The following is a 26,184-nucleotide window of genomic DNA, read 5'->3' as shown; positions in this document are numbered from 1 at the left end:
TAGTATAGTTTTTCTGACTGATTACAATAGCTGTTCATTCACCTGCAGTCCTGGAAGGCCAATACCTGCAGGCCCAGCATCACCCTAATGTAATAAACATAAGCATCACTCCACAGTCACTCTTATAACTTTATCACATAAATGTGACTGATGTATGCATTAGTCAGGTTTGTAACTTTACCTGACTTCCTTTGAGCCCCGGAGGTCCCTGGACACCAGGTGGGCCTAGTCGACCCTACAGAATAAAGATTATAAAAAAAGATTTTGCTAGATGCTGAGTCGTCATGTAGGTTTTCTTTTCCTTGACTTTTTTTGTTGTTGTTACAATTAACAAATGAATCACTAGGGAGTACATCATGGATTCCATCATCCTACGATCTGACATCGATTCTCTTAGCCACCGATACGATATTTGCACATGCCATAATATGATTACGATTTGATTAGGTTCTGCAACAGATATATATCATTATTATGATATTATGTGCCAAAACCAGATACATTTGTATTAACTGCAACCAAAATATAACATGAATATTTAACTGAACTCTCAAATCAATGATGAAACAACTTAAAGGCAGTATTTTAAACATTACATATTTGTTTAATGGCATCTACTAAGTACTATGAATATTAATCGAAGAAATATATTTTTCCTAGTTCTAATTTTTTCGCTTGTTTTATCATCTGCTAGGCAAAATCAAAAGTCCAATCCCTTAGAAAAGTTACAGCACATCTCTCCTCAACAAGACGCATGATTTGAAGTAAATGTAGCACAAACTGTGTGCTCCCAAATTTAATATTTGGAGTTTTGCATTTGTACAGAAAAACCTGCACCTGTTTCCCTTCTCGGCCCTCGCCTGGCAAACCCGGCTCTCCTCTCTCTCCCTTGGGTCCTGGAAAGCCAGCAAACATGCCATTTCCTTCAGGGAGTGATGGACAGCTGTCACACGCGTCTCCCTGGCGATCCAGACACAGATGCAATAAGAAAAGACAGAACGTTTTCAAATCGCAAGGGAGCAGAGATCCAAATGGCCAAGCGTTCTTATCCGGTGAGATATTTTTTGCCTTATACATGAGTCGTATAACACCTTAATTCTAAAAGTGTAATCAATTATATCAACATGATTAATGGTTATTCAAAAACCCTGTGATGGCGCATAATTCAAGGCAATGTAATTACTATGTGACCACATGATCAATGACCTTTTCTCCTTTTAGTCCATTAAGGCCGTTCCTGCCTGCGTCTCCTTGAGATCCTGGGGCTCCAGGTGTCCCAGCCACACCTGGGTCTCCCTGTAAACCCTGATCACCCTACACACATACAAATGATATTTAATCCCTAGAAAAATCCCCCATATTGTGTGAACACACTATTATTTGCACTGCTTTGAAAAAATAATGAACTTACTTTCTCTCCTTGGAAACCTTGAAGACCTGGTGGCCCCTGTTGAGACAGCCATTTTGAAAGCAAAGTCAGTGGGTTTTAGGCTCCTCAAATTAAAAAAATGTCAATAATACACTGAGAACCTCTTCCTATATAGAGCAGAGATAAATAGTCATGCTTACCTGTTTGCCCTCAACTCCTTCACCTGGAGGGCCTGGAGGGCCACGTTCCCCTGTGACCTTTATTGTAGGTGGGCCACTTCCCACCTCAGAGGCAGTGGTTACGCATTCTCCCTTTAATAGAAGGCACATGTGTACCATGTAAGCACATCTATACACGTCTAATGAAGAAGAGAAAACCACAGTAAAAACAGTTACTTACCTTTTCACCTTTCATACCAGGTGTTCCTACACCAGGTAGGCCAGGATCCCCCTGTAAAAAAATGAAGCCACTAGTGAAAATGCATCTATTTTGGACTCAATTTAATACATTTTTAATAACAAATTAAATTGCCAGCTGATAAACATAAAAATAAATATGGGTTTTAGAATCTTACCCCTGGTTTCACAGACAAGGCTTAAGCCTAATCCAAGACTAAATGCATGTTTTAACTGAAAGCAACATCCTTTTTATCTTAAAATAAGTCAGTGCCATTGTTTTGTCTCAAGATGCACACCAGTGATGTTTTTTCAAAGGCATGTTTGTAAAAGCTTAAATGTCCTAATTGAACTAAGGCCTAATCCTGGCTTAACCTAAGCCCTGTCTGTGAAACCAGGCCTTAGTTATTTATTTGGTTTGTTCCTCTTTTACTTAAATAACAGTGGAACTCAAGTTAATTTGAGATGATCAAAAGAGCATCTTGCATATTAAATTCTTTAAAAAAAATATATATTATATAAAATAAATATAATCATTTATGATTTTTCTTTTTCAATATTTTTTAAACACTACAACTTTCAAGGTTCAAATGAATGCAGATTTTAAATGCAGTCTCAGATATAATGTTGGGGTCAGTTAGTTTTTGAAAGAAGAAGTTTCTTATGCTTACAGGCTGCATTTATTTGATCACAAATACAGCACTATAGTAAAATATTATTAGTTAAAAATGTTATATGAAATATAAATTAGGTAGCTACACTAAACTCAGCTGCACAGTCTTTAAACAATTATTCAGCAGTTTCTTTTTAACTGTATTTGTTTTGTTTCTTCCACTGTTTTCACTGTATATGTGTTTCCTGGTTCTGTGAGGTTCCAATCAAAACACTTTAAAACTAGTGCAGAATAACAAATCCGAGTTGGGCTTTATCACCTGGGCTCCTTTATTTCCATCTTTCCCACTTGGCCCTCTTGGACCAGGTTTGCCCTAAAAACATTAACATCTGCATATTAATCTAATGTTGAGGTCAGTCATAAATCACATATGCAAGTAAACAGAAAGCACAAATAAAAATAATAAATATAAAAACAAAATAGTTACTTACCGTTTTCCCCTCGTTTCCTCTGCTCCCTGCATTCCCCTGTAACCAAACAGAGTGTCAGCAGTGCGTGACACAATCAACTTCAGAAAATTGGACAAGTGGATATATCAAACAAAAAAAACTACTGTCCACACATTAGTGTTTTTAAAATGACTATTATTTTATAATGGATTAGCAGGCCACACAAATTCTAGATTGTTTCCCTTCAATAGTTAACATAACTATTAGAAAAAATAAAAGGTTCACAGCAATTCCATTGAGGAACCATTTTCATTGAACGGTTCATAAAATAACCATTTTTTTCTTAGTGTGAAGAACATTTTAATAATCTAAACAACCTTTTACCACTATAAAGAACCTTTTATACAATGTTCCATGGAAGTTAAAGTTTCTGTATGGAACCATTAGCCGATTTTCCACCGTTGGACCGAAACCATTCTCATTGCTTTGCTTAACCATTCCATTAACTGGTGGGTTAGCCAACTATGCTGAGAGGGGGTTTTAATACGATGCTGAACCAATCTCAAGTGAAAATATAACTGGAACTGTTCCTTACTGTTCTTAGAACGTTCGGCCCGATGGTGGAAAAGTTGACGCCAATAAAGCATATTTAATTTTAAAAAATGTATACTGTAGACATGCACAATGGCTACAAAATGTATTTGGACACATAAGCTACACTTTTACTGGCATCAGAAAACAGATGACGCTCAAAGTTTTCTCAAAGCTACGTTTTTGCAATTACTTTTAACCATCTGGTCCCAAGGTCATTTTAAATGGATGTATGAAGTCAGTTTCTCTCCGCCCAGGTACCCTAGAGAGCAACCACAGGTGTAGTTCATCACATTAAGTATAGAGATGTTCCACTAAATCTGACAACCAACTTATTTTTGTGAAATGCTATCTCCCTCTACATGAATATCAAGTAAAACAAAAGGAAAGAAAAAGAAAAGCAGAAAAGATCAGTGCATATTAACATACATCAAATGACAGGCACTGGTTGATTAATTCCCCAATCTGTCATTACACATTTTTTTTAAAGCATTTGTGCCTGAAGCGTATATCTCAGCCAAATGCGTGGAGTAGCCTGTGATTATGCATCAGCCAATATATACATCCCTGCGCACCCATACGCAACCACTGAAACGGATATCAAAAACTGTTTGTGTTGTAATTTACTGCACTTCAGGACTTATGGGAGGAAGTGATGCAGAACTTTTTAAAATGATGTGCTAGCTGTCAATGAGAAACCACTCCACAACATTCACCTGCTCTCCTTTCTGCCCAACACCTGGATCTCCCTTCTGTCCCTTTTGATTCCCATTTAAAATGCCTGCTGGAATAACTCCAATGTTAGGGCAGCCGGAACATGCTTCACCCTAACAGAGCGAAGATGGCAAGACATTAAGAAAAGTTGCAAAATTAAGTCGCAATGTCAAGTAATTCACAAACAGTGAGCAGATTCTTCATCTTTTCTCGACAACACCTGGCAGACACACCTTTTCACCTCTGGCCCCATCGGCTCCTGGCTCCCCCTGAAAGAGAATCAGTTTGTAAAAATGGCTCAAACTCTGAATGAAATTTTCAGTGATTCAGCACTCTGGAATTTGAAAAAAAGCAGGCAGTAGTTTAGTCTGGAATACACACAGCTGTTGTCACAATGCACAGTTGCTGACTTTTTAGGAAAAACTCTCTAACAGGAAGCAGCTTTTGATATATCAAGGCATATTTCATTGTCTCTCTGTGTGTGTGTGTGTGTGTGTGTGTGTGTGTGTGTGTGCGTGTGTGTGTGTGTGTGTGTGTGTGTGTGTGTGTGTGTGTGTGTGTGTGTCATATTGTGAACTTTGGATTGGTAAAACTAAGACTAAAATAAGCCAAATAAATTAACTAATAGTTATTTTTTCAGTGCCTAGTCCTAAATAAGGTAAGAACTGTCCATAAAAATGCAAACAAAGTCATCTTCAGAGCTCAAAACTTTCTTCTCTGTCCAAAAAACAGAAACCCACACACATTGAAAACTAAGGGCCAGATTTACTAAACAGGGCAAATTAGCATGAGACCGCAATCCCATAAAAGAGCGATGGAAGCGGAAAGTTCTGTAGGGGATCTACTAACAATGTGCAAATAAAAGGACAGAGCCGCAGCCATTTCATTTCTATTATGACCAAACCAATCTACCAAGAGAAGTGCAAATTAAAAATAACGTGGCTTGGTAAACGATATGTTCATTCTGTGGCATTTTAAATAAATTAACAGGAGTGGAGATAATTCTCTCTGTTCTCTGTGGTGTCTCCTCCTAGCTTAACTATTGCAGCCATGTCAAGCACACAATGCTTTAAGTCCCCTTGAAGTTATTAATCATTGTATCCCTTCAAACTCATCTTTGATCACCAAAATAACACATTTAAGCGTTTTTTCCTTGAAAAAAAAAGTCTTCATGCCTTAAAATAGGTTGAACGTATATCTACACCCTTGCCTCATTTAGTGTACGCGGTTCTACGAATATGCAAATTAGCCCCACCTCCACTCACTCACACCAGCTCAGAGATCCACTTGATGACGATCACACGTTGACATGATTGGTTACAATGTAGTTTGTGACGTCAGAAACACCAGCGATTTAAAAACTGCGTTTTTGAGACTGTCTTTGGTTCACTGCAGTTTTAAGGAGAAAATACTCAGCAATGGTGTTGATTTATGAATTAACACATGGTTTGTCTTAAAGGTGCAGTGTGTGATTTTTAGCGGCACCTAGTGGTGAGGTTACGAACTGCAACCAACAGAAGTTACGGTTGCCGACAGGAAGAGATGTCGTCGTCTGAGACAGCAGAGAGTAGCCAGTTCAGCAATGAGGTTTCTTTACAAAGATAAATGAAGAAATGATGTTTACTTTATTATTCAGTAAAATGATATGTTATTGCGAATATTATTGTTACTTGTTCATCATTGTGTCAGTGTTTTATTCGCTGACTTTAGCTAGCTTCTTTGCACGAAGAACAACATAGTGGCGAATAGCGTTTGTCCGGTTAGGGCTACAGTAGAACGCCCGCGGCGTATGTAGATAGAAATGGCTCATTCTAATGTAATAAAAACATAACGGTTCGTTATGTAAGGTCTTTATACACCACTGAAAACAGTTATGTATATGATATTGCATTTCTGTCAACAGATCCTCCTAAATATTACACAATGCACCTTTAACCTGTTAACTGTCACCCCCCTTTTTTTTTGCATAGACATAAAAATCACTATCCAAACTTAAATGGTTGTAATTCAGGAAAGCTTTGGAATATAGACCTATGGCTGGTCTCGTTTTAAAGAAGACATTTTCCAGATTATTTTAGAAGTCTAGAAATTATAAAAAATGAAACAGAAAAAAAGTTATATAAGTTTGAGTTTATGAAATTGTGTAATGTAAAAATATAATTATTAATATTTTATATAAAATAAATATATTACAAAATATATTTTACTCTAAAACTGCAAGAAAATTAAAGACAAAAATCTGAACAAGTTGTATTCCAAATTTTAGGTTGATATCTCAAAAAATGAGCTTTCAGTAAGATTTTATTCGGGCGCAGTACTCAACTTTTTCACTAGGTGAACACCAGACTCCATTACTGCCCATATAAGGGCGCCTACATTTTCATATAGGTTTTGAGTGATCTGAACCATGCATTTCCATAATTTTCATACAATTTATGAAGTAGACATCCTATTGAGAAGTAGTATGGGTGGTTTGGCAGTATTTGATTTGAATTAAACCTCTAATGAATGCATAAAAAGACTACGTAATAGCGTTATAGCTCGCAGCCGCATCACAAATCGAGAATCCATACATTTTTCTTTATATTTAAAACATTTTCAGACCTTTTTTTCTCATAAAATGGAATTGGTGTTATCTTTTGAACTCATGGCATGAAAACAAACTGAGGTTTCTACCAGTTATTGTTATTTCAAAATAAAGGCCTAAATACTCCTAATGAATGTGAAATATTCTTGTTGCAAATTGATCAATTTCTGCTCCTCTGTAATTTATTTTAGATAACAGCCACCAAATATGAGATTTTAAGAGATTTTAAGCTTTCAAATGATATATAGTTTGGCAATATTACTTTACGTTTTTACTAAGATATTATTGTTTTAAGCATGCAATGGCAAATGGGCCCGCCGACAGGTTAAGAGGTTAAAGCATATTAAAAACGCCACATAGACATATAAACAAAATTAAAACCAATTTTGACCACAGGGGGACTTTATGACATGCTTTTTTGGGTGTTAAATAACGATGCAAATACCAGTAAATTGACTAGTGCAAACCTTAGTAAATTACTTTGTATGCTAATTAAAATATTCTCCACCCATACATTTTGTGTCTGAAAGGGAAACTCCTCTAAATGCATGCAATAAGGTGAACCGCAAAAATAACTGTCCACGACTTTTAATCACTCACTAAAGACATCACTGGGTGTCTTCAGTAAATCCTGACAGTAGCTGGCGCAAGCTGTTAAAAATGGCTCATTATAAAGTAGTTTGCGATGTAACAAGAATGAATACATTAACACATCATGGCGCATTTACACATCAACAACATATATAAAGTGTCCTGGTCAGTAATTAAGTAATAAGAAGGAGGTTAGATACATACTAATAGTCAGAAGTGTTGTTTCTAATTTCTCATGCAAAGAGGGTATTTACACTAAAGCCTGAAATGTAAAGTAGCAAAAACAGCCCAATTAATTCTAAGGGTCAGAGAGTGAGTGGAAAATGGTAATATAAGCTAAATTATGACTAGTTTTAGTGCAAGAAATCTTGATTAACATTATAAGTGGACCTCAGGGGAACAAAATAAGATGATTGAAAAAAAAACACAGAGGAAAATGTGAGTGGAATTTGCCCATGGAAAAATAACCTTCATGGTGTTAGAGTAGTTTATTTATTTTTTCATCCAAAAGACTGGCTGGTGCTTTGTGAATGCCCAATTTTATTAGTCTTTTTTTTTTTTTTTAAACAGATTTGGCTGGTGTTAATTGTAGATGCTACAATTGTAAGTCAAAAGTAAAAGCATATGATTTGAGGTACTTCTATACAGCAGTTTAAGGGTTTGTTGGAATATCAAACAGTAAGTAGGAGCGATAGTGTTAGTGATGCTTTCCTTAGCAAGCACATGAATTATGATATTCCCCCTCTAATCATGCATATATTCATGTGTTATACTCATTATATGGGTTCCTATGCAGTAAGAAACAAGTAAGCAGTAAACACACACCTTCTCTCCTGATTTGCCATCCAGTCCTGCAGGGCCCTATGAAAAGAGAGCCATATGAGTATGAGCATCAGTCTCCCTAATCATGACACTAATGTCATCCTAGCTGACCGCAGCTTCCCCCCTGCCAATGTCCCACATTTGCACCCTGTCACTTTCTGCATCCCACACTCTCACTCTCTGTCCCATAACTAGGTATGAGGAATAGATCGTGATGGCATTGGAAATCGTTACAGAGAAATGCGAACAAGCGCTTTGTATGGCATGCCGCATAGAATACTTTTTTGTCAGAAGAGAATGGAGACATTTTAATGGGCTAAAAATGAAAGGGCCTTTACCGTAGTCACTGAGTAAAATGGAATCTGACGTGGAAACTGGTCTAAACTTTGAGGGTGGAAATGTTTAATGGATGAAAAGAGAGACCTGAAGGTCCCTGAAACTATAATGAACCATGATATAATATCTGTTCACTCATCGAGAGGGTAGTAGAATGGCGAACGCATTTCTCATTCAACACAACAACAGCAGGCGAAAAAGACCTCGCTGATTGTTGGCTTATTTCATCGAGCTTGGCAAACACAAATATGGTGGACCCACTGAGGTGAACAGCATCTTTTTGAAATGATAAAGTGCCCACCAGGCACAGATTTGAGTAATGGAATAAAAAAAAAGTTTCAGGATGCTACACAGAGACATTGAATCAAACATAATGAACTGCTTTTAGCTTTTTGTGATAATCACAAGCAGTTTTTTGAGTTGGTTTCGGAGTAAACTCACAGGTGGGCCATGTTTTCCTTTGCCTGGGGCCCCTGGTTCTCCTTTAGGCCCCTGCTTGGCCACGGTGTTGCCAGACTCCGAAGAGATCACTGGACATGATTCACACGGTTCTCCCTGAGAAAAGAAAGAAGCATTTTTCAAAAAAATACAAATTCTGTCATCATTTACTCGCGTTTTTATTGTTCCAAACCTGTATGACTCAGGGTTATTAGCGTTAATTACTAAAAACATTTTTGTTAATTGAAACAAAGCTAAAATAAAATATTGTTAGATGAAAAACTTAAAAATGGTCATTTGAAGCACAAAAAAACCCTGATAACTGAACTAAAACTAAAAACGAAATTAAAGGGAATAAAAAGTAAACAGAAATATAAATAATAAAATGATAATAAAAAGATTAACTAAACTGAAAATATAAAAAAGCTGATTCAAAATATTAATAAACTAGCTAAAATTAAATTTTGTTTAATTACAGCTAAAAATTATTTTATTTGAAGAAACAAAAGGGTTTTTTATGAAGAGGGAAAAAAATCATATTGGACATTAAAAATGGTCATTTGAAGCACAAAAAAATCTGATAACTGAACTAAAACTAAAAACAAAATTAAAGGGAATAACAAATAAATAGTAATATAAATAAAAATGACAAAAACAAATAATAAAATGATTAAAAAATATATGAATTAAACTGAAAATATAAAAAAAACCTGATTCAAAATATTAATAAACTAGTTAAAATAAAATAAATTTAAGGTTTTTTTATGTTGTATTTTATTTCAGCTAACAATTATTTTAGTTCAAGAAACAAAATGTTTTTTTATGAAGGGGGAAAAAAAAATCATATTGGACATTTGTGCCCCATGCAAGAAAGAATGTAATGGTTTTTAAACAACATGACATGAGTGAGTGAACAATGAGTAAAGAATTATATGGTGAACTGTTCCTTTAAATAGAATATAAAGCAATAACAAGCAAGAATATTCACTGTGACTTTCTGTGAATTCTGAGCAGAATCAACACGCAATAGCAATTTTCATGCGGAATCTGAAATTGAGACTGCTTTAGTTTACCTTCTCGCCTTTATGTCCCGAAGGACCTCTCGGACCCTGTCAGCAAAACAAAACACGTCATTGCAAGATTAGAACAGCAGAAGCTCATTCAGCTGCAAATGCAAATTATGTGCTGATAGCTCCAGTGGTAATAAAACTAATTATGGTGCTGATGATAGTAAACACATTTTGTCCCGTACAGTGACAGAACAATCAGGATAGTGATAGAAAATCAGGATAATTAGCTTCTTCCGTCTTAGCAATTCAGCACACACCATCATTTCACATTGACATCTCTCTATAGGTCAAAATGAGAAAAAAAATGCACTTACAGGATCTCCAGGCTTTCCATCTACACCAGGTATCCCAGAATTCCCCTAGACATGTATAGATTGTTTTGTTATTAGCACATATGCAATTGGAAGAGACACATTGAGGAAGGAAATGGTACGTTTACATTAAAAATAAGTTAACATTTTCATCGCTTTGGGGTCAAAGCAAGAAAACATCCCTGTAGTTCAGTCTCAATAATTAAAGATACTCTGGTAATGGTAAACATACTTTCTCCCCTTTAGATTCTGCAGGTCCACCAGGGGGCCCCTGTGAGAAAAAGACAAATGTTTAAGGTACTGATTACTGTATAATGCACATTATAGAGCGTATTTTTGTAGGCCAACTCCCGGAAACGAGTTAGCATTTTAGCACTTCTGGTTCCATCGTCCTAAAGTCAATGGGTTTTTTTTAGGGATTTTTGGATAATGCTTGAAATGAGGTGAATACAAACTCAAGATATTGTCACGTTTTATTCTACGATATAAAATACATCAGTAATACTCTCTTGTGATTTCTTTTAAAGCTTTTACTTGTCTTGTAAATAGCGGTTGCTAACAAGTGGCTAAAATGGACCACAGAGGTTGCCGGGGACATTAAACATCATCAGCCGAACAGGTAAACTCATCTACTCACTAGTCCGATTTCACAGCCTTGTTGTGTTCATAATCGCACTATTGCAAACTATTTTAACTCAAACTTCCAGGGAAGATGTTTTAAAACAAAGACTAAGGGCCCTATTTTAACGATCTGAAACGCAAGTGTCAAAGCGCAAAGCGCAAGTAACTTTGTGGGCGGATCCCGGCGCTGTTGCTATTTTCCCGGCGGGATAAATGCCTCTTGCGCCTGGCGCAAATCTAAAAGGGGTTGGTCTGAAGCAGCTTCATTATTCATAGGTGTGGTTTGGGCGTAACGTGAAATAAACCAATCAGAGCGTCATCTCACATTCCCTTTAAGAGCAGGTGCGCATGTTGCATGGCGGATTGCTATTATAACGGCGGATTGACCAGGCGCACGTCAGGACTGGAGCGGTTCACAGCTGAGGAGACCGACGTTCTTGTAAGGACCGTGTAAGACAGAGAAGTGACGTGGTATTGCGTGTTTTGCGTGCACCTGTAAACTATGGCATAAACCCTCATGCAGTAACACCCTCAGACGGCACTGTTTATTGACTGTCTGAAGTAGAATGCATGCAGAAATAACAAGAAATTCAACGTTCAAAATCAGACTTATCTATCTATTTATCTCTCTATCTCTCTATCTATCTATCTATCTATCTATCTATCTATCTATCTATCTATCTATCTATCTATCTATCTATCTATCTATCTATCTATCTATCTATCATCTATCTATCGTGGGTGGGTTTCTCCCATCCCCATACAAATCACCGTCGGTTAAACAGGCGTGGGAGGAAAAAAACTAAAAATTTTACATCTTCATGGACACCACAAGGATTTCCCTCATGTGTTAATATTTTTCCTTGTTATAATGTATGATTTGCAAAAATAAAAACTGCTGCATCTGTGTTGATGAGAGAATCAAAGTGTATGCGCGTTGTGCACCCGCTACATTATGGCCAAGCATGCGCGCTTAAAATAGCATTATGAACAACGTGCAACGCGCCACTGACTTTAGACTAGGTTTTTTCTGGTCAGTGGTGCAATTGTTTTATAGTACAGCAAAATAGCATGAGGGAAAGTTTGCGCCGAAACACGCCTCCTCTTTGCGCTGAACCGCCCCGGGGAGCGCAAGTGTATTTCTTAGTTAACCGACGTGCGTCTGTGGAGGGAAAAGTCCGCTTTGCGTGGGTGCAAAATAGGAATGATACATGCGTCAGTGTACAAAGTCATTTGCGCCGGGTGCAAGATAGAGCCCTAAGGGTGTATTCACACCAGGAAAGTCCGATAGTTCACTTGCTTTGGTCCGGACCAAATTTTTTTTTTTGGTACGGTTCGCTTTCACACTGCTCTTTTTGCAAGTGAACCAAAATATGTAAACAAAACCACACGTGTGCTAAGGTCTTCCATTCATTGGACAAGGATTCTCAAGTAGGGAAATCAGGAAGTGCAAAAAAGGCTCAGCATGGAGATATTTCGTACTGCAATATTTGTTATTTTACTAATTTTGTGTTATTCTGTACAAACGCAATATGAAGAAACTGCGCAGAAGACGGATAAGGTATAAAGTTTTCATTCATAGAGAGGGGCTATGTTCACACATTCAAATAATGAGATTCTTATTGTATATACTGCTAACAAGTGCTGTCAATGTTAACGCTTGCGATTAAGTTTGTCCAGTTTAACGCAGCATCATCCTTGTATTGTCGTTACATTAAATGAACTGCAAAAGCTTTTTTTGCATCTATGCGCGATTAGACTAAAGAGAACGCTCTGTATGTGAATGTCCTGATGCACACACTCATTCATTCATTCCATTCCAATGATGCACACACGACGCGCAGAAAGACGCGCAACAGTATCGTGTGGCCAGACAGCGCGCCGGAATGGAATTCTCTTTCGCACTTGAACAACAATAACACAAACCATTACGCCAAAATCTCCGACTACGGAAGCCTGTTAACTCTAAGGCGCAGTGCTTTCTTGCAATTGGGTCGGTTCATGTTCACACCGTAAACGAACCGTACCAGAGTTCGTTTGGAACCGTACCGAGACCACCTCTTCAGCTGGGTCTCGGTTCGGTTGTTTGGTCCGCACCCGAGTTCGATTGTTGTATTCACACCTGCCCAAAAGGTCCGCACCAAGGGTGGAAACGAACTAGAGTTCGATTCAATCGAACCAAACAAGGCAGGTGTGAATACACCCTAAAAGAGTTGTCAGAAGCTTAGTGATGGTGACGTTGAAGTCATGTGACCGTGAGGTAGTTCGTTTTGACTTCTGCTGATTTTGTTTACGCTTCAAAATTCATAAAAGTTGTGTTCATTTGTGAAGATTATCACAATGAACAAACTGTGTAAGAATCATAAGCTTTTGTTAACAAATTATGGTAACACATTAGTTTAGGGTCCAATTCTCACTATTAACTAGTTGCTTATTAGCACGCATATTACTAGGATATTGGCTGTTTATTAGTAAAGCACATATTAATGCTTTATTCTGCATGACCTTATTCTACACTCTTAATCCTATCCAATAGAGGGCTGCATTGGGATTGAGTCCCGCCGGGTCCCGCGGCAAAATCTCCCAACGCAAATCTCGCGGGAGCGGGCGGTTTGAACTTTGCTGCGGGCGGGAATGGGCGGACAAATAAAACCCCTGCGGGATTGGGAGGCAGCCTAACGACATGATGGAGATGTCAATGATGTGGAAAAGAACCTTAAACGAGGTATTTACAGTACAAAACCTGAGCAAGGCAAGTCTGACATTTACTATTCATCTTCCTGATCAGTGCGTCAGAATACATGCAGGCCAGGGAAACGAAACCAACAACCCCATGAATCTCTTTAACAATAGCAATACAAATACGCGTTTTTTTCCTGCAGGACGGGAGAAGACACAAAGTCAGTGCATCTCTATTACTGTGCGGGAATAAATTATCCGAGTTTTGCGGGTGCGGGCGGGAGTGGACATACATATTGCGGGTGCGGGCGGGAGTGGACATACATATTGCGGGTGCGGGCGGGAGTGGACATACATATTGCGGGAGCGGGCGGGAGTGTAACACATACGTTGCAGGAGCGGGCGGTAATGGTCAAAAATTCGGCGGGCGCGGGCGGGAGCGGGATGAAGAAAACAGTCCCGCGCAGGACTCTACTATCCAACACCTAAACGTAACAACTAAATATTAATAAGCAGTAATTAGGAGTTTATTGAGGTTAAATTCGTAGTTAATAGTTTGGTTATAATGTGAATTGGACCCTAAACTAAGTGTGACCCAAATTAGGTGTTCAAAAGTTTGGGGTCACTAATATTTTTTAGTTTTTGAATAAAGTCTCTTATGCTCACCAAAGCTGCATTTCTTTGATCAGAAATGCAGTAAAAACAGTCATATATTGACTTATCACAATTTAAAATTACTGTTTTTTTTTTATTTGAATACATTTAAAATGTAATTTATTTTACTGTGATGGTAAAGTTGAATTTTCAGCATCATTACTTTCTGTGTCAGAAATCATCCTAAAATCCTTCAGATCCTTCAGAAATCATTCTAATATGCTGGTTTAGTTATTAACGTTGAAAACATTTGTGCTGTATAATGTTCTTGTAAAATTGTGATACATTTTTTTTTCAGAATTCTTTGACAAATATAAACATTTTAAATAGAAATCTCTTGTAACATTCTAAATGTCTTTACATTCACTTCTGAACAATTTAATGCAATTAAATAGGAAAGGTATTATTTAATCTTACTGACCCTGAACTTGTGAACCGTGGTGTATATATAATGACCTAAAAAATACTTTTAATTAATTGATTTGTATTATCCCCAGTCTGTCTGATCAAATAAGTGACAAAATGTCATTTTTCAAAGTCAGCTCAAGGTCAGCTCAGTGCATTTTGACAATACTGTAATCACAAAAGTAGTTTTGTGGTAAATTGAACTTTCTAGCAAATTTAGGGTAAGTTCTCCTATTTTTGCCATGTAATGCTATTTTTGGATTTCTGTCCAACTACACTCAAAAACAATACATCCAAAATGTTGTAACTTCAAAAGGTAATAAAACCTCTATTTAGAATCTTAAAATTGTCTAGAAAGACTGTATTTAAATGATGAATATTCCTTACTGGTGGTCCTGGTTTCCCAACTCCGGGCAGTCCAGGAAGGCCCGGGCGTCCTGGTTCCCCTGCAAGCCCCTCCGGACCGACTACACCAGGAACGCCCTGTGAATTAATCAGAGCTGTGAAATACTGGCTGTGCATAACAAGCACTAAAAATAATGATACCACAAATCTAGTGTTCATTTATAGTATCTCAGAAAACAGTTAAATAAATCCCAAGAGGATCAGTCCGTTTTACCTTTTGTCCTTTGGGGCCCACCACACAAATAGGATTAGCTCGACCCTATGACAGGCAAGACCAATAAAAGATCATTAGCTTGAGTTCATCTCAAACATTGGCATTAGCAGTATCACACTGCTTACACATCACATCAACCCTCCAACAGGAATCAAACAAGTCAGTTCACCGATGACTTGAGGCTGAGATAGATAAACAGTTTAAAGGAAAATTCCAAGTATGCATTAGCCGGCTCGGCCATATTCGCCATCCCCTTAGAACATGCTTTGTATACGGAATAGAAAAGATTAAGCATAATACAACCCGACTATCCATTTAAAAGAATCAATGAGGCTGCATTGATTTGTGGCTCTTTGTTGGCTTATGTAATCTATGCAGCATTAAGAAGATTTAACACCCAAAGAGATAGCTAATGAAAAGAAAAGGCAGCAGAGAGTATGGGTAAGAGTCCAATACAGGCTTTTCGCAGCTGAGCGCTTGGAATATATGGAGCCACTTTAAACAATATAAAAGGAAAGAGACTCTTACATCCTTTTAAAATTAAAATATGTGCACAGAGACATAGTGTGCATGTGATAGATTACACAATCGTTCATTCATTTTTTGAATACACTCTTGCAGCGAGACATTGAAATTTATCAACACGTCTGAATGAGGGGACCTGTGTGCATATAAAATGTACTTAAAGTAGGGCATAAATAAAGAGCATGTTTGAGTTTCACATCAAATGCTAGTCACTTACATCTTTGCCTGGACTTCCGGCCAGACCTGGGGCTCCGCTTTCTCCTTTCTGCCCTTGGTCCCCCTGAGTACGTATATGAGAGAGACAAGACAGACAGACAGAAATGGAGAGAGAAGTAAGTGGCAAGCTCTAATACACTCATACACATTATATTAACACGATGCCATCTTCCTTTACCTTCACTCCTATAGCTTCCCCCCAGTTGGCAGCCAGACCCTGAAACGTAAGAGAATGAGAAATGGGCGAATTAATAGCCAGAAATAGTATCAAGATATCCCCTCTGCTTCAGTGAAGCCTGTTGAACAAAAATTCGATCGCCCGCCTCTCTCTAAAAGACAAGGTTGGCGCACACACTTACCGACTCGCCCTTCTCTCCTTTCTCCCCTTTAGCACCTTCTAAGCACTAAAACACACAGATACAGCATGTCATCCAAGTAATTCATTTACATTCAGTGGAGTCCAAACATCTGACACCACAAAGAAAATCTGGGATTGATAATCTAATTTAAACTGGAAAACAATACTAAAATGATACTAAGATAATCTAATTTTAAATATATTTTATTTTATATTCTTTAATATAGGCCATTTAGGGCTGTCAAGAGAATATCATTTTTTAATGTAATTAATTACACAATGTGGCAATTAATTAATCGAATTAATTAATTAAGATTTATATACGTTCAAATGGCTCTCTTTTTGAATGGCCAGACTGATTTGCTTAAAATGCGGATTAATTAGGAAATTAAACACCTCTGCGTGTTGCTTGAGACGCACAACAGTTCTTCTCTGACTTTATAGGTATTATTTTCATTGGCAAAATTGAGCGTTTAAATGCGTTATTAAATATTAACACGTTATTATTTTCCCCATAACCAATTAATTAAATTTACGTGTTAAATCAACAGCCCTAATATATATATATATATATATATACGTATATAATTTTTTATGTTTACTTTAAGACAAGACAGTTTATTCCACTAAGGATCTGTCAGTGCCTGAATGCAAATGCAAAAACCATATTGTATTGACTCACTCGTCCAGGAACTCCACCACCAGTACAGTCCAAACCCTGTGAGATCAAACATTTTATATGAACAATTTAAGGAACAATATCACACACATATACAGCAACAGTCTTGCTTTTGAAATGCCTCGTATCAGTCCCCATCTTGAAGACTCTTAATGTTGTCTAGAGGAAACATTTGATACTTCTCGCCAAAGCAAAATCTTACTAAAAAGCATTTTTTTTTTTGAGATATCAACCTTAAATTTGAAAATCAGCTTGTTTAGATTAGATGTATGGCTTTGATTTTAGAGTGACACAGTTTTAGAGTAAAACGCGTTTTGGAAAATACATATTTCATATAAAAATTTCAAATGGTATTTTTGTGCATTTTTCATAACAATAAATGTAAAATCTTCACTTTTTAAAACATTTTTCACTTCAGCAATAATCTGCCAAGTGTCGTCTTTAAAAAGAGACAAAACACAAGGCTGTGCTCCGATTAAAGATTTATGACAGTTTTAGTTGGACATTTCATATTCTCAAAAAGTGAATAAATGGATTATAACTACTGCATAAATATAACGTAGTACTATAAAATCCCCCCAAAATACAAAATATTAAATTAAAAAAAACATTATCGAACTAAAATATAGTACAATCATTTAATTGAAGAAAAAAAAAAATCAGTCACTTTTTGACCTGACGCGCGAAGAGATGATGCCAGTAATAATGAAAGTTTTGAGTAGTCGGCCAAGCTGGATCACTGGCACAGAAGCTAGCTCCTAATGAGGCATTTGTATAAAATGCCAAACTAAACAGCGCTGTAATCATTTATTCCCAGGCCTGGACAGAGGACAGATTTTGCACACAAACATACTTGCTCCAAGATTGCCATTTCTTACCTGCTCTCCCTTCTCTCCTTTGAGGCCTGACTGATCCGCATAACCCTCCTGGATAACCTGCAATATACAATAAAGAATGTACTGCATGTATATAACACAATTTCATTTGAAACCCCTGTAAAAAAAAAAAAGACCAGCTTGGACTAAGCTGGCAAGGGCCAAAAGCAAAAAACATATACAGTGAATATGTTTACTGCGCCAAGATTAAAATTTTGTACATGCAAATATGGAATAGAGCATGTGACGCGATGGTAAAAGCCCTGATCAATCTTTGACACTGCACAAAAAAAAAACTCAAATCTGGCATTTTTCTTCCAAGCAAAATGCATTAAGAACACTACACAGTGCATGTAGCTTTGCAAGTGCATTGGCTGCTTCTCATAAAATTCCTCAAAGGTAGCAGAAAGTCTGGCCAACCTTTAAACATTCAAACTTTACAAGCATCCTAAATCTATGCCAGATTTTCAAAGATGTAAATGCATCTCTTTCCAAAGGCGTGATAACTGCACGCAGGACTCATGCACACTCATGCATGCAAATCCTGCTGCCTACCAACACAGCCATTATACATGCTGCACACGACAAACTGAACGTGAATACCCACACTCGATTCCTCATTGAGCAGTAAACAGCCTGCACACTGAAAAAAAAAAAAAAAAGAGAAAACCCAGTTGTTCCTATCCATGACCACTTATTTTCTAAAGTATGATTTTTGGATATAATGGTTTTTTACGCTCCACTCTACTCTAATCCAGCTTTGCCTTTGACTTTATAACATATGTTGGCCTGTGGGTGGCAGTGCAACATAATGTTAATCGGCATGGGAGTGCAGAATCGTGAGCGTGCGCACGAGGACCTCGACTGCGTGTCATTTCAGCTTGGCTTGGTTCTCTCACGGGAGACAAAGATCAATAAGAACAGAAGACTACTCACGGCAATGTTCACCAAAGCCAGCTGCACAGCTATAAGGGAGGGGGCCACCCAAAGTGAAATACTAATACATAACTTAGTTTTTAGTGGAGGGGGAGCACAATTAAAACTAAATCTACTACCCGTGGAGTTCTGCTCAGCCAACAGGCGGTTAACTCGCATTGATGTGGCGAGGTAAGAGAGAAGGTGCCCGTCTCTGTGCCGCAACTTTGAGAACGGTTGGCTGACACCGATTCATTCTTTCCAGAGGTGCACACAGAGAAGAAAGCAACATGATAAAAAATCAACCCCTTGAGATTTGCACGCACTCGCTCTGTTCGCATGAATCGATGGATTTATATGCGAGCCTACTGTTAGAGATGATATCATTTTAAGAGAGTTTGTGTGTCTGGCCAATTGTGAGCTCATTGCTATAGGCTAGAGGAATATTCTGGGTTGGTTCAATACAAGTTAAGCTCAATCAGGAGCATTCGTGGCATAATATTGATCATCACAAAAAGTAATTTCAACTTGTCCTGTCTTTTCTGTAAAAAAAAAAAAGCTAAAATCTGGGTTACAGCGAAGGACTTAGTATGGAGGTAAATGGGGCCAACCTGTTAATGCTGAAATACTTAGCCACAAGATGCAAACAAAATGTTGCGTTAATATTAATATTGTGTTGGGGGGGGGGGGGGAATCGCATACTAACCTTTTCTGTGTAAAGTTACATCCAATGTTATAATTTTTCGCAATGACATTTTGTCATTATTAATTAAAATATTATAATAGGCCTATCCTTTTCTGATAATTCCGGGTTGCTATGGTTACGCACGTAAGGTTGTTTATGTATTTAACTTGTGGCCCTCAACATATTAAGTTGTGGCCACTACTTATTATCACGTTCGCACAAGTTAATATGACATTGCCACGAATGAATATCTCGCGGCCACGACGTATCACGCTCCCACAAGTTGATATTTTATGGCCACAACCAAACTAAGTGAACCTCCCGGTCACCATGTTATTTAACTAAGGCCTAATCCTGGCTTAATCTAAACCCTGTCTGTGAAACCAGGCCTGTTACTCCAAAAATTGTGTTTACTTCCATTGTAGATGCCTCATTGTAACCTCGATTTGTGCTTTTATAAGATAGATAAACAAAAAGAAAAGGAGGGAAGATTTTTTTTTTGACAGATTCATAGTTGTAATATATTTATACTTTTAGTAGGCTACTGTTTCAGTTAGTTGTCAAGGCAACGTTTCTAAACGTTTCATTTGTGTTTTTTATGTATATATATAAAATATATATTTTACAATATATTACAAAAATATTCTATTTTACAATAGAACTGATATAAAACAATTTGGGACAGGGCCATTGACCCATTGTTTAGCTTTGTGAATCATACCAAAACCACAAATACCACTTGCTGCATCCCACTCAAATACTGGCATTTTCAGGCTTTGCATTTTATTTGAAAGCAGGTAATACCTTTTCTCTATGAGTCATAAACTATGAGTGTTGAGTGGGTGCAGAGAGGGGGAAAGGTGACAAACTAACAGTTTTGTGTGTGGTATTCTCCTATTGTGCCAGAGAAGCACATTTACCAAGCAAAAGTCTCTCTGGATCCAGTTGGTGTATTTTCAAACAATATGACCTGTTATCAGTAGCAAATTATCTTATGTGTTTATCAGGGTCGGTGTCAATGTTCTTCCCACTGAAACTCAGCACGCAGCAAATTACTTACCAATTAAACTGAATTTCTAGCTATTGGGTGGAATCTGCTGGGGCCGCACTTCTTTATGTCAGGTTTGGAGCTTCATAATTGGGACGGTCTGTGGCTATTCATGACAAATAGAAACAAATCATTTTTCGGTAGACTTAATTCAAATAACTTACTTTTTCCGCCAGTTCCTTGGATCCGAGGATTGCCTGTAAAACATAAAAACAAAGAAACGGACAAAAAAGGTCAGATTTTAGAAACACGATGGCAGTCCTCATAACCAATTTAGAAATGCTTACAAAGTAAAACTGTTCCATGCACCTTGGACATCATTTAAACCAAATAGAGACTAATAGTAGTTTAAATAATACGATAAAATTGTGCATGATTTTATTTTTTTATAATATATATAATATTTTATGCTTTTACTCGGCATGGAAAGATGGCATGTGCATCAATGTGAGGCATCACATCAAGTGCCTGGTTTCACAGACAAGGCTTAAGCCTAGTCCCAGACTAAAATGCATGTTTAAGCTGTCTTAACTGAGAGCAACTTGCACTGACATATCTTAAAATATCTCAGTGCCATTGTTCTGTCTCAAGATGCACATCAGTAATGTTTTTTTCTTCTAATTCATGTTCATAAAAGCTACTTGACTGTCTTAATGAACTAAGGCATATTCCTGACTTAATCTAAGCCCTGTCTATATATTTTGTTATCTCATTGCAGTATAAAGAGAGATCACAACACATTTTTAGGAGGGACTGAGATGAAAGATAGAAGAGCTGAAGCCCCCTACATAGGGTCTAGAAATGTCTATGTGCGTAAAACACCTTCTCTCACTCCTTATTCTTATCTTACAAAGTTCTGCTGACCTGATGTTGGCGCACTCAAGTGTTTGCTTAATTTAGATCTGTTTATATTGTCATATTACTTCTATGGTGAGTTTCGTCAGTATGATCAACAGTGAATGAGACTCGTTTGAAAAAGAGCAAATGGGGAGGAGAACTGGCAGGAAAAGAGAGGGGGAAGTGCATTGAGGAGGGACATGATTTGAAAGAGAACATCAGCGACAGACAGAAAAACAAAAGATGTGTTTGTGGAGCACATGTGAAAGTAAATCCTTGAGTCGTGTCTGAGCAGAGAAAGCAAACATAGCATAGGGAAGGCTGATCAGACTGGATAGGCATGGAAAAGAAAAGAGAAATCATTAAAAAAAAAAGTAAGGAAGAAAAGTGCTCAGTACCCAATCTCCAGTCATACCCTGAGATCCAGATTAAAATTGCTGATGGTGCATACATGCACGCAAACACTAAAAACAGGGTTCCGAAGAGAACACGAAATGGACATGGTGTCCATATAGCTACAAGCTTGCACAGGATGGAAGAGAATTATGATGACCTGTTCAAAAAGCCCTAGTGGAATGAGCGCATGAATAATGCAGGGAACTTTGTTTAGCTGCAACTGTGCACGTCTCAGCTCATGAATTTCTCCCTGACGGTGAGCTCAAAAGAAAAAGAAAGCAATGACAGAGGAATGCTGTGATTTTAAGGATTGAGGATCTGCGTAGGAGGAAGGGGTTAATGCAGAAGTAGGCTAATGCTAGCAGCTTCCAACACAGCCTGGAACTCATTACAGTCCGTCGTAAAACACAGACTGCTAATGCTACAAGACAGTAACCTGGGTCAGAGGAAAACATGGGAGCATGTTTGATTTTTTTTTTTTTTTTTTAAAGAGAAAGGCTGGAAGTATGTGTGTGTGCTGAGCTTAAGCTCACAGCTGTGATGCTGTCTGGTTAAGACTGTATATGGAAAAATTCCTTAAATTAACACACACCATAATTTGTGCATGATCTCATGCACACGTAGGCAAAACATGGCAGTAATGCGACTGCAAATGTATTGAACTGTAACACTTTCTTTTAAGGTTCCATAATTATGCTGTAGTTAATGATTAACTGAACACAAAGGCATATTAGCCATTATTTATGCAGAAGTTAAGCTTTAACAAACCAGTAATCAATAATTAAAGGTATAGTTCACCCTAAAGTGAAAATTAAGCCATCATTAACTCACCCTGGCGTTGTTCTAATGCCGTACACCCTTAATAATATTCATTTTAGGGTGAACTATCCCTTTAACTGAACATGTATTAAGGGCATATTATTATTTACAACATATCAAACATTTGAAGGATTAATAAGCCAATAATTAATGGTTAACTGAATGCACAGTAAATGCATTTTAGGGTTACACTTTATTTATAGTCCACTTAAGAGTCTACTAGCTACACGTAACTTTGCAACTACATGTCAACTAACTCTCATTAGAGTATTAGTAGACTGTGAGGTTATGTTTAGGTTTAGGGTTTATAGGTTTATTGTCTACATTCAGACAATTGCTCAATTTGGCTGGCATGATCATACATTAATTTGTTAGCACTGCTAACATGGGATGAAATGAGTAAATACTGACAGGAAGTGGCATGAAAGCACATGAATTGATACATCTAATGTGTACCAATGGAGCTAAGTCCTCTGTCACTACTATATGGCAGCAGAGATAAAGAGCATTTACACCACAAGACCAAACTATTTATATAATTTCCACCTCAAATGTTCTACTGTTCTTGTGACTCGTTGTTTTTCGTGTTGATGTACGTGTAACTGTGTGTGGATGTAACAAGTTTCTTTGAGTGTGTTTGGTTCTAATACAGAGCCCTCTGGATGTAATTATGTTGCATGTGTGAGTGTATATAAAACAATACACGTGGCAAGCAGAAAAGATGTGTGACCAGTTGGAGACCAGCTGAAGTGAATTCACCAACCAGCTTTTTTATTAGCCCTGCTAATGATCATGACTCACTGCTGCCAGGAGAAACAACAAGAGCAGCCCACACCAACACCATTGAGAAACTGATGAATCTTTTTTTTTCCAGGGGAAATAGCATCCAAATCCCTGGTCTGAGAAGAAGTTATTGTTATCTGGAAGATTGAACTAAGGTTATTCCTGGAGAAGGTAGAGACACAGAAAGGTAGAATGATGCGATGGGGTCAGTGAAATTGCGTGTACTCATTGCAGCGGATGCAAACTTCAGCTCTACACCATGCACCTTTGGTAGAGTTTTGTTTATAGCGTATGGTTGGCCAGCAGAAGGATAGTTCATCCAAAAACTCTATCATTTACTCACCCCATATTCCTCCAAACCAACATAACTGTTCTTTTTCCATGGAACACACGAGGAGGTATTTAGCCCAATACCAGAGTGTCTTTTTTATAAAATCATATACCGGTACACATATATATATATATATATATATATATATATATATATATATTAGTGCTGTCAAACGATTAAAATATTTATTAATCGCAATTAATTGCACATTTTTATCTATTCTAAATGTCTCTTGATTTATTTTTGTCCCATTATTTTTTTTCTCATTTTAATGCTCCGATCAACATGGAAAAGTGGATCGGCTTGCTTTGTGCAAATGTTTTTTATTGAAAACAACATTGGCATATACTGTGTTCAATTTCACACTAACATTCTCACTTGGAGCAAATAATCTCTCACACAATGTAACACTGTCCATCAATTAAAGGGTGAAAGAAATACTGACGAGGTCCTGATATTGACAAGGGGGCGGAGAATTCGCATCAGCTGTGTGTGTGTGTGTGTGCTTGGCCATCATCAAGTGGTATTTCAGACTGGACGTGCTGCGATGATGATAGCTCATTTCACAATGACAAAACACACAGATCACTTTGGTCTTGTCAATGGGACCATTTGGCAACTTTTTAAAAGTAAACTTTTTAAATTCAGAATCTTATTGGCATCCATTTCGGCGTCTCGCGCTCGTCATCCACTCAAAAAGTAACATTAACCAACTATTTGGCCGGCTCTCAAGCCCAAATAGTTTGCCGGTCTAGCTAGATCCGCTTGCGCTTTGGTCGACAAGGCAACAAAACGTCCTCGCGCCGCGCAAGCCATTGAAATGAATGGGTTTCATAGCGCAGCGCCGCGCATGCCGCGTCCTGTTGCAAAAGCATTGGAATTAAGCTTCAGGAAACGCCAAATCGCTGAACTTTGTTGGTAACGACTGAACTTGCGACCATAGTTGGCTAACAATGATTTTTGGAAACGCACCCCATATCGTTTGCATGGCTGCTCCATGTGGTAATTACAGTGTGTCGGGCAGGAAATTCAAACGTTTGCCTAGCATCCATTGATCTCAAACATGGCTTATTTGAAACATGTACTGTAAGTAGTAGCCTAACGTTAGCCACTTTACATGGCCACTCATGTTAAAGTTAACCTAGACAAATGTGCGCTGTTATTAGACGTATATCCAAGTGTTCATGCGGAGTGTGGAAGCTAAATTAGTACCGCACTTACTGCATGACATTTTTCTATATAGGCGCATGATCCACTATACTGTGGAGATGAGACGGCATCGTCAACTTCATCTTTGCAGCTGACACTGAGTTTACTATTAAATTATTAAAATGTTCAGAAAGTCTCCTTTCTGTTTTTTTCTGACACATTCATACTCTTTACTTTTGCCAGCGCGCTGCAGCAAGCTCTTGATTTTAAGCGCTTGGAAGCTTAATTTATATTTTAAAGGCTCGTTATTATGGTTCAGTAATTCTCTGTAATGTAGAACAATGTTATAAATGTTACATTTAATATTCTTTATCAGCCCTGAGACTCAAACCATTTTCCGATAAGTATATATTTAATAAATTAAATTAAAGGTGCTCTAAGCGATGTCATGTGTTTTTTAGGCCAAAACATTTTTTGTCACATACAGCAAACATCTCCTCACTATCCGCTGGCTGCCTGTCCCCTGAACACACTGTAAAGAAACGCGATCTCTGTAGACAGCCCATGCTTCACAAACAGCACCAAAAACAAACTGCAGCGACCCGCTCCCCAAAACATAACAAACTGTTCCAGCCAATGACCGACAAGAAGGGTTTGGGGGTGTGGTTTGGGGGGTTAGTGTGCGGATGAGGAGGAGGGAGGGTCTAGCTAGCCTCCGTTTTGTTTGACAATAGTTCGAACGTCAACAAGAAGTGACGTCACCCAGGATCGCTTAGAGAACCTTTAATTTCATAAACGTGCAACTAGCTGACTAATGGCTTAAATGAACGACTAATAGTCGACTAGAAAAATCTTTAGTCGGGGGCAGCCCAATAATGTAATGTAATAGTAAAGAAATCTTACAAAATATTTTAGACAGCATTTTAAATGAAACCATTATATACATTTTTAAATTGTGATTCTATTCCTTGTTCATTTTTCCTTTACAAATCCTGAAAAGAATCATATCATCTTAATATATGACATTTTGCATCCTCAAAAACAAATATTTACGTGCAGTGAGAACACATCTTAAAATGAAGATGAGGGCCAACAATTCATTAAACATACACAATTACCCCTAAAAATAAGAAAGAGAGCACAAGAAGGACAAGGTGCAGGAACAAATGTGCACATACCAGGACTGGAGGAAGAAGAATAAAATAAATAAATAAATAAATAAAAGAGCGATGGAAGCAGAGAATGCTTGATTTCAGCACTGCTACAGCCCACTGGGCATTGTTCATAAGAATTTACGTTCATAC

The 26,184-nt window shown here is 37.6% G+C and overlaps 1 protein-coding gene across 3 annotated transcripts in view; it reads right to left on the bottom strand.

Moving 5' to 3' along the window:
- col16a1 (collagen, type XVI, alpha 1) overlaps nt 1–26,184 on the bottom strand; it is a 73,392-nt gene that overhangs the window by 24,634 nt on the left and 22,574 nt on the right. For 2 of the 3 annotated variants that reach the window (XM_056249731.1, XM_056249733.1), the window contains exons 9-33: nt 20,730–20,762; nt 18,525–18,560; nt 17,921–17,977; nt 17,046–17,081; nt 16,365–16,409; nt 16,184–16,222; nt 16,007–16,069; nt 15,265–15,309; nt 15,033–15,128; nt 10,519–10,557; nt 10,290–10,334; nt 9,979–10,014; nt 8,909–9,022; nt 8,135–8,170; nt 4,365–4,400; nt 4,134–4,244; nt 2,869–2,904; nt 2,697–2,750; nt 1,769–1,819; nt 1,570–1,680; nt 1,412–1,447; nt 1,207–1,314; nt 838–960; nt 182–235; nt 43–84 (exon numbers count right to left, since the gene is read on the bottom strand). In XM_056249731.1, the coding sequence (XP_056105706.1) occupies nt 43–84; nt 182–235; nt 838–960; nt 1,207–1,314; nt 1,412–1,447; nt 1,570–1,680; nt 1,769–1,819; nt 2,697–2,750; nt 2,869–2,904; nt 4,134–4,244; nt 4,365–4,400; nt 8,135–8,170; nt 8,909–9,022; nt 9,979–10,014; nt 10,290–10,334; nt 10,519–10,557; nt 15,033–15,128; nt 15,265–15,309; nt 16,007–16,069; nt 16,184–16,222; nt 16,365–16,409; nt 17,046–17,081; nt 17,921–17,977; nt 18,525–18,560; nt 20,730–20,762 (1,482 nt within the window). The remainder of the gene's footprint in view (nt 1–42; nt 85–181; nt 236–837; nt 961–1,206; nt 1,315–1,411; nt 1,448–1,569; nt 1,681–1,768; nt 1,820–2,696; nt 2,751–2,868; nt 2,905–4,133; nt 4,245–4,364; nt 4,401–8,134; nt 8,171–8,908; nt 9,023–9,978; nt 10,015–10,289; nt 10,335–10,518; nt 10,558–15,032; nt 15,129–15,264; nt 15,310–16,006; nt 16,070–16,183; nt 16,223–16,364; nt 16,410–17,045; nt 17,082–17,920; nt 17,978–18,524; nt 18,561–20,729; nt 20,763–26,184) is intronic. The other variant, XM_056249732.1, reaches the window with a different exon arrangement.

The sequence above is a fragment of the Rhinichthys klamathensis genome, unplaced genomic scaffold (genome assembly GCF_029890125.1).
Source record: "Rhinichthys klamathensis goyatoka isolate OS25496 unplaced genomic scaffold, OSU_Roscu_1.1 h1tg000060l_1, whole genome shotgun sequence".
In the NCBI taxonomy this organism is placed as follows: Eukaryota; Metazoa; Chordata; class Actinopteri; order Cypriniformes; family Leuciscidae; genus Rhinichthys; species Rhinichthys klamathensis.
This window is presented reverse-complemented; position numbering and strand designations above follow the sequence as displayed.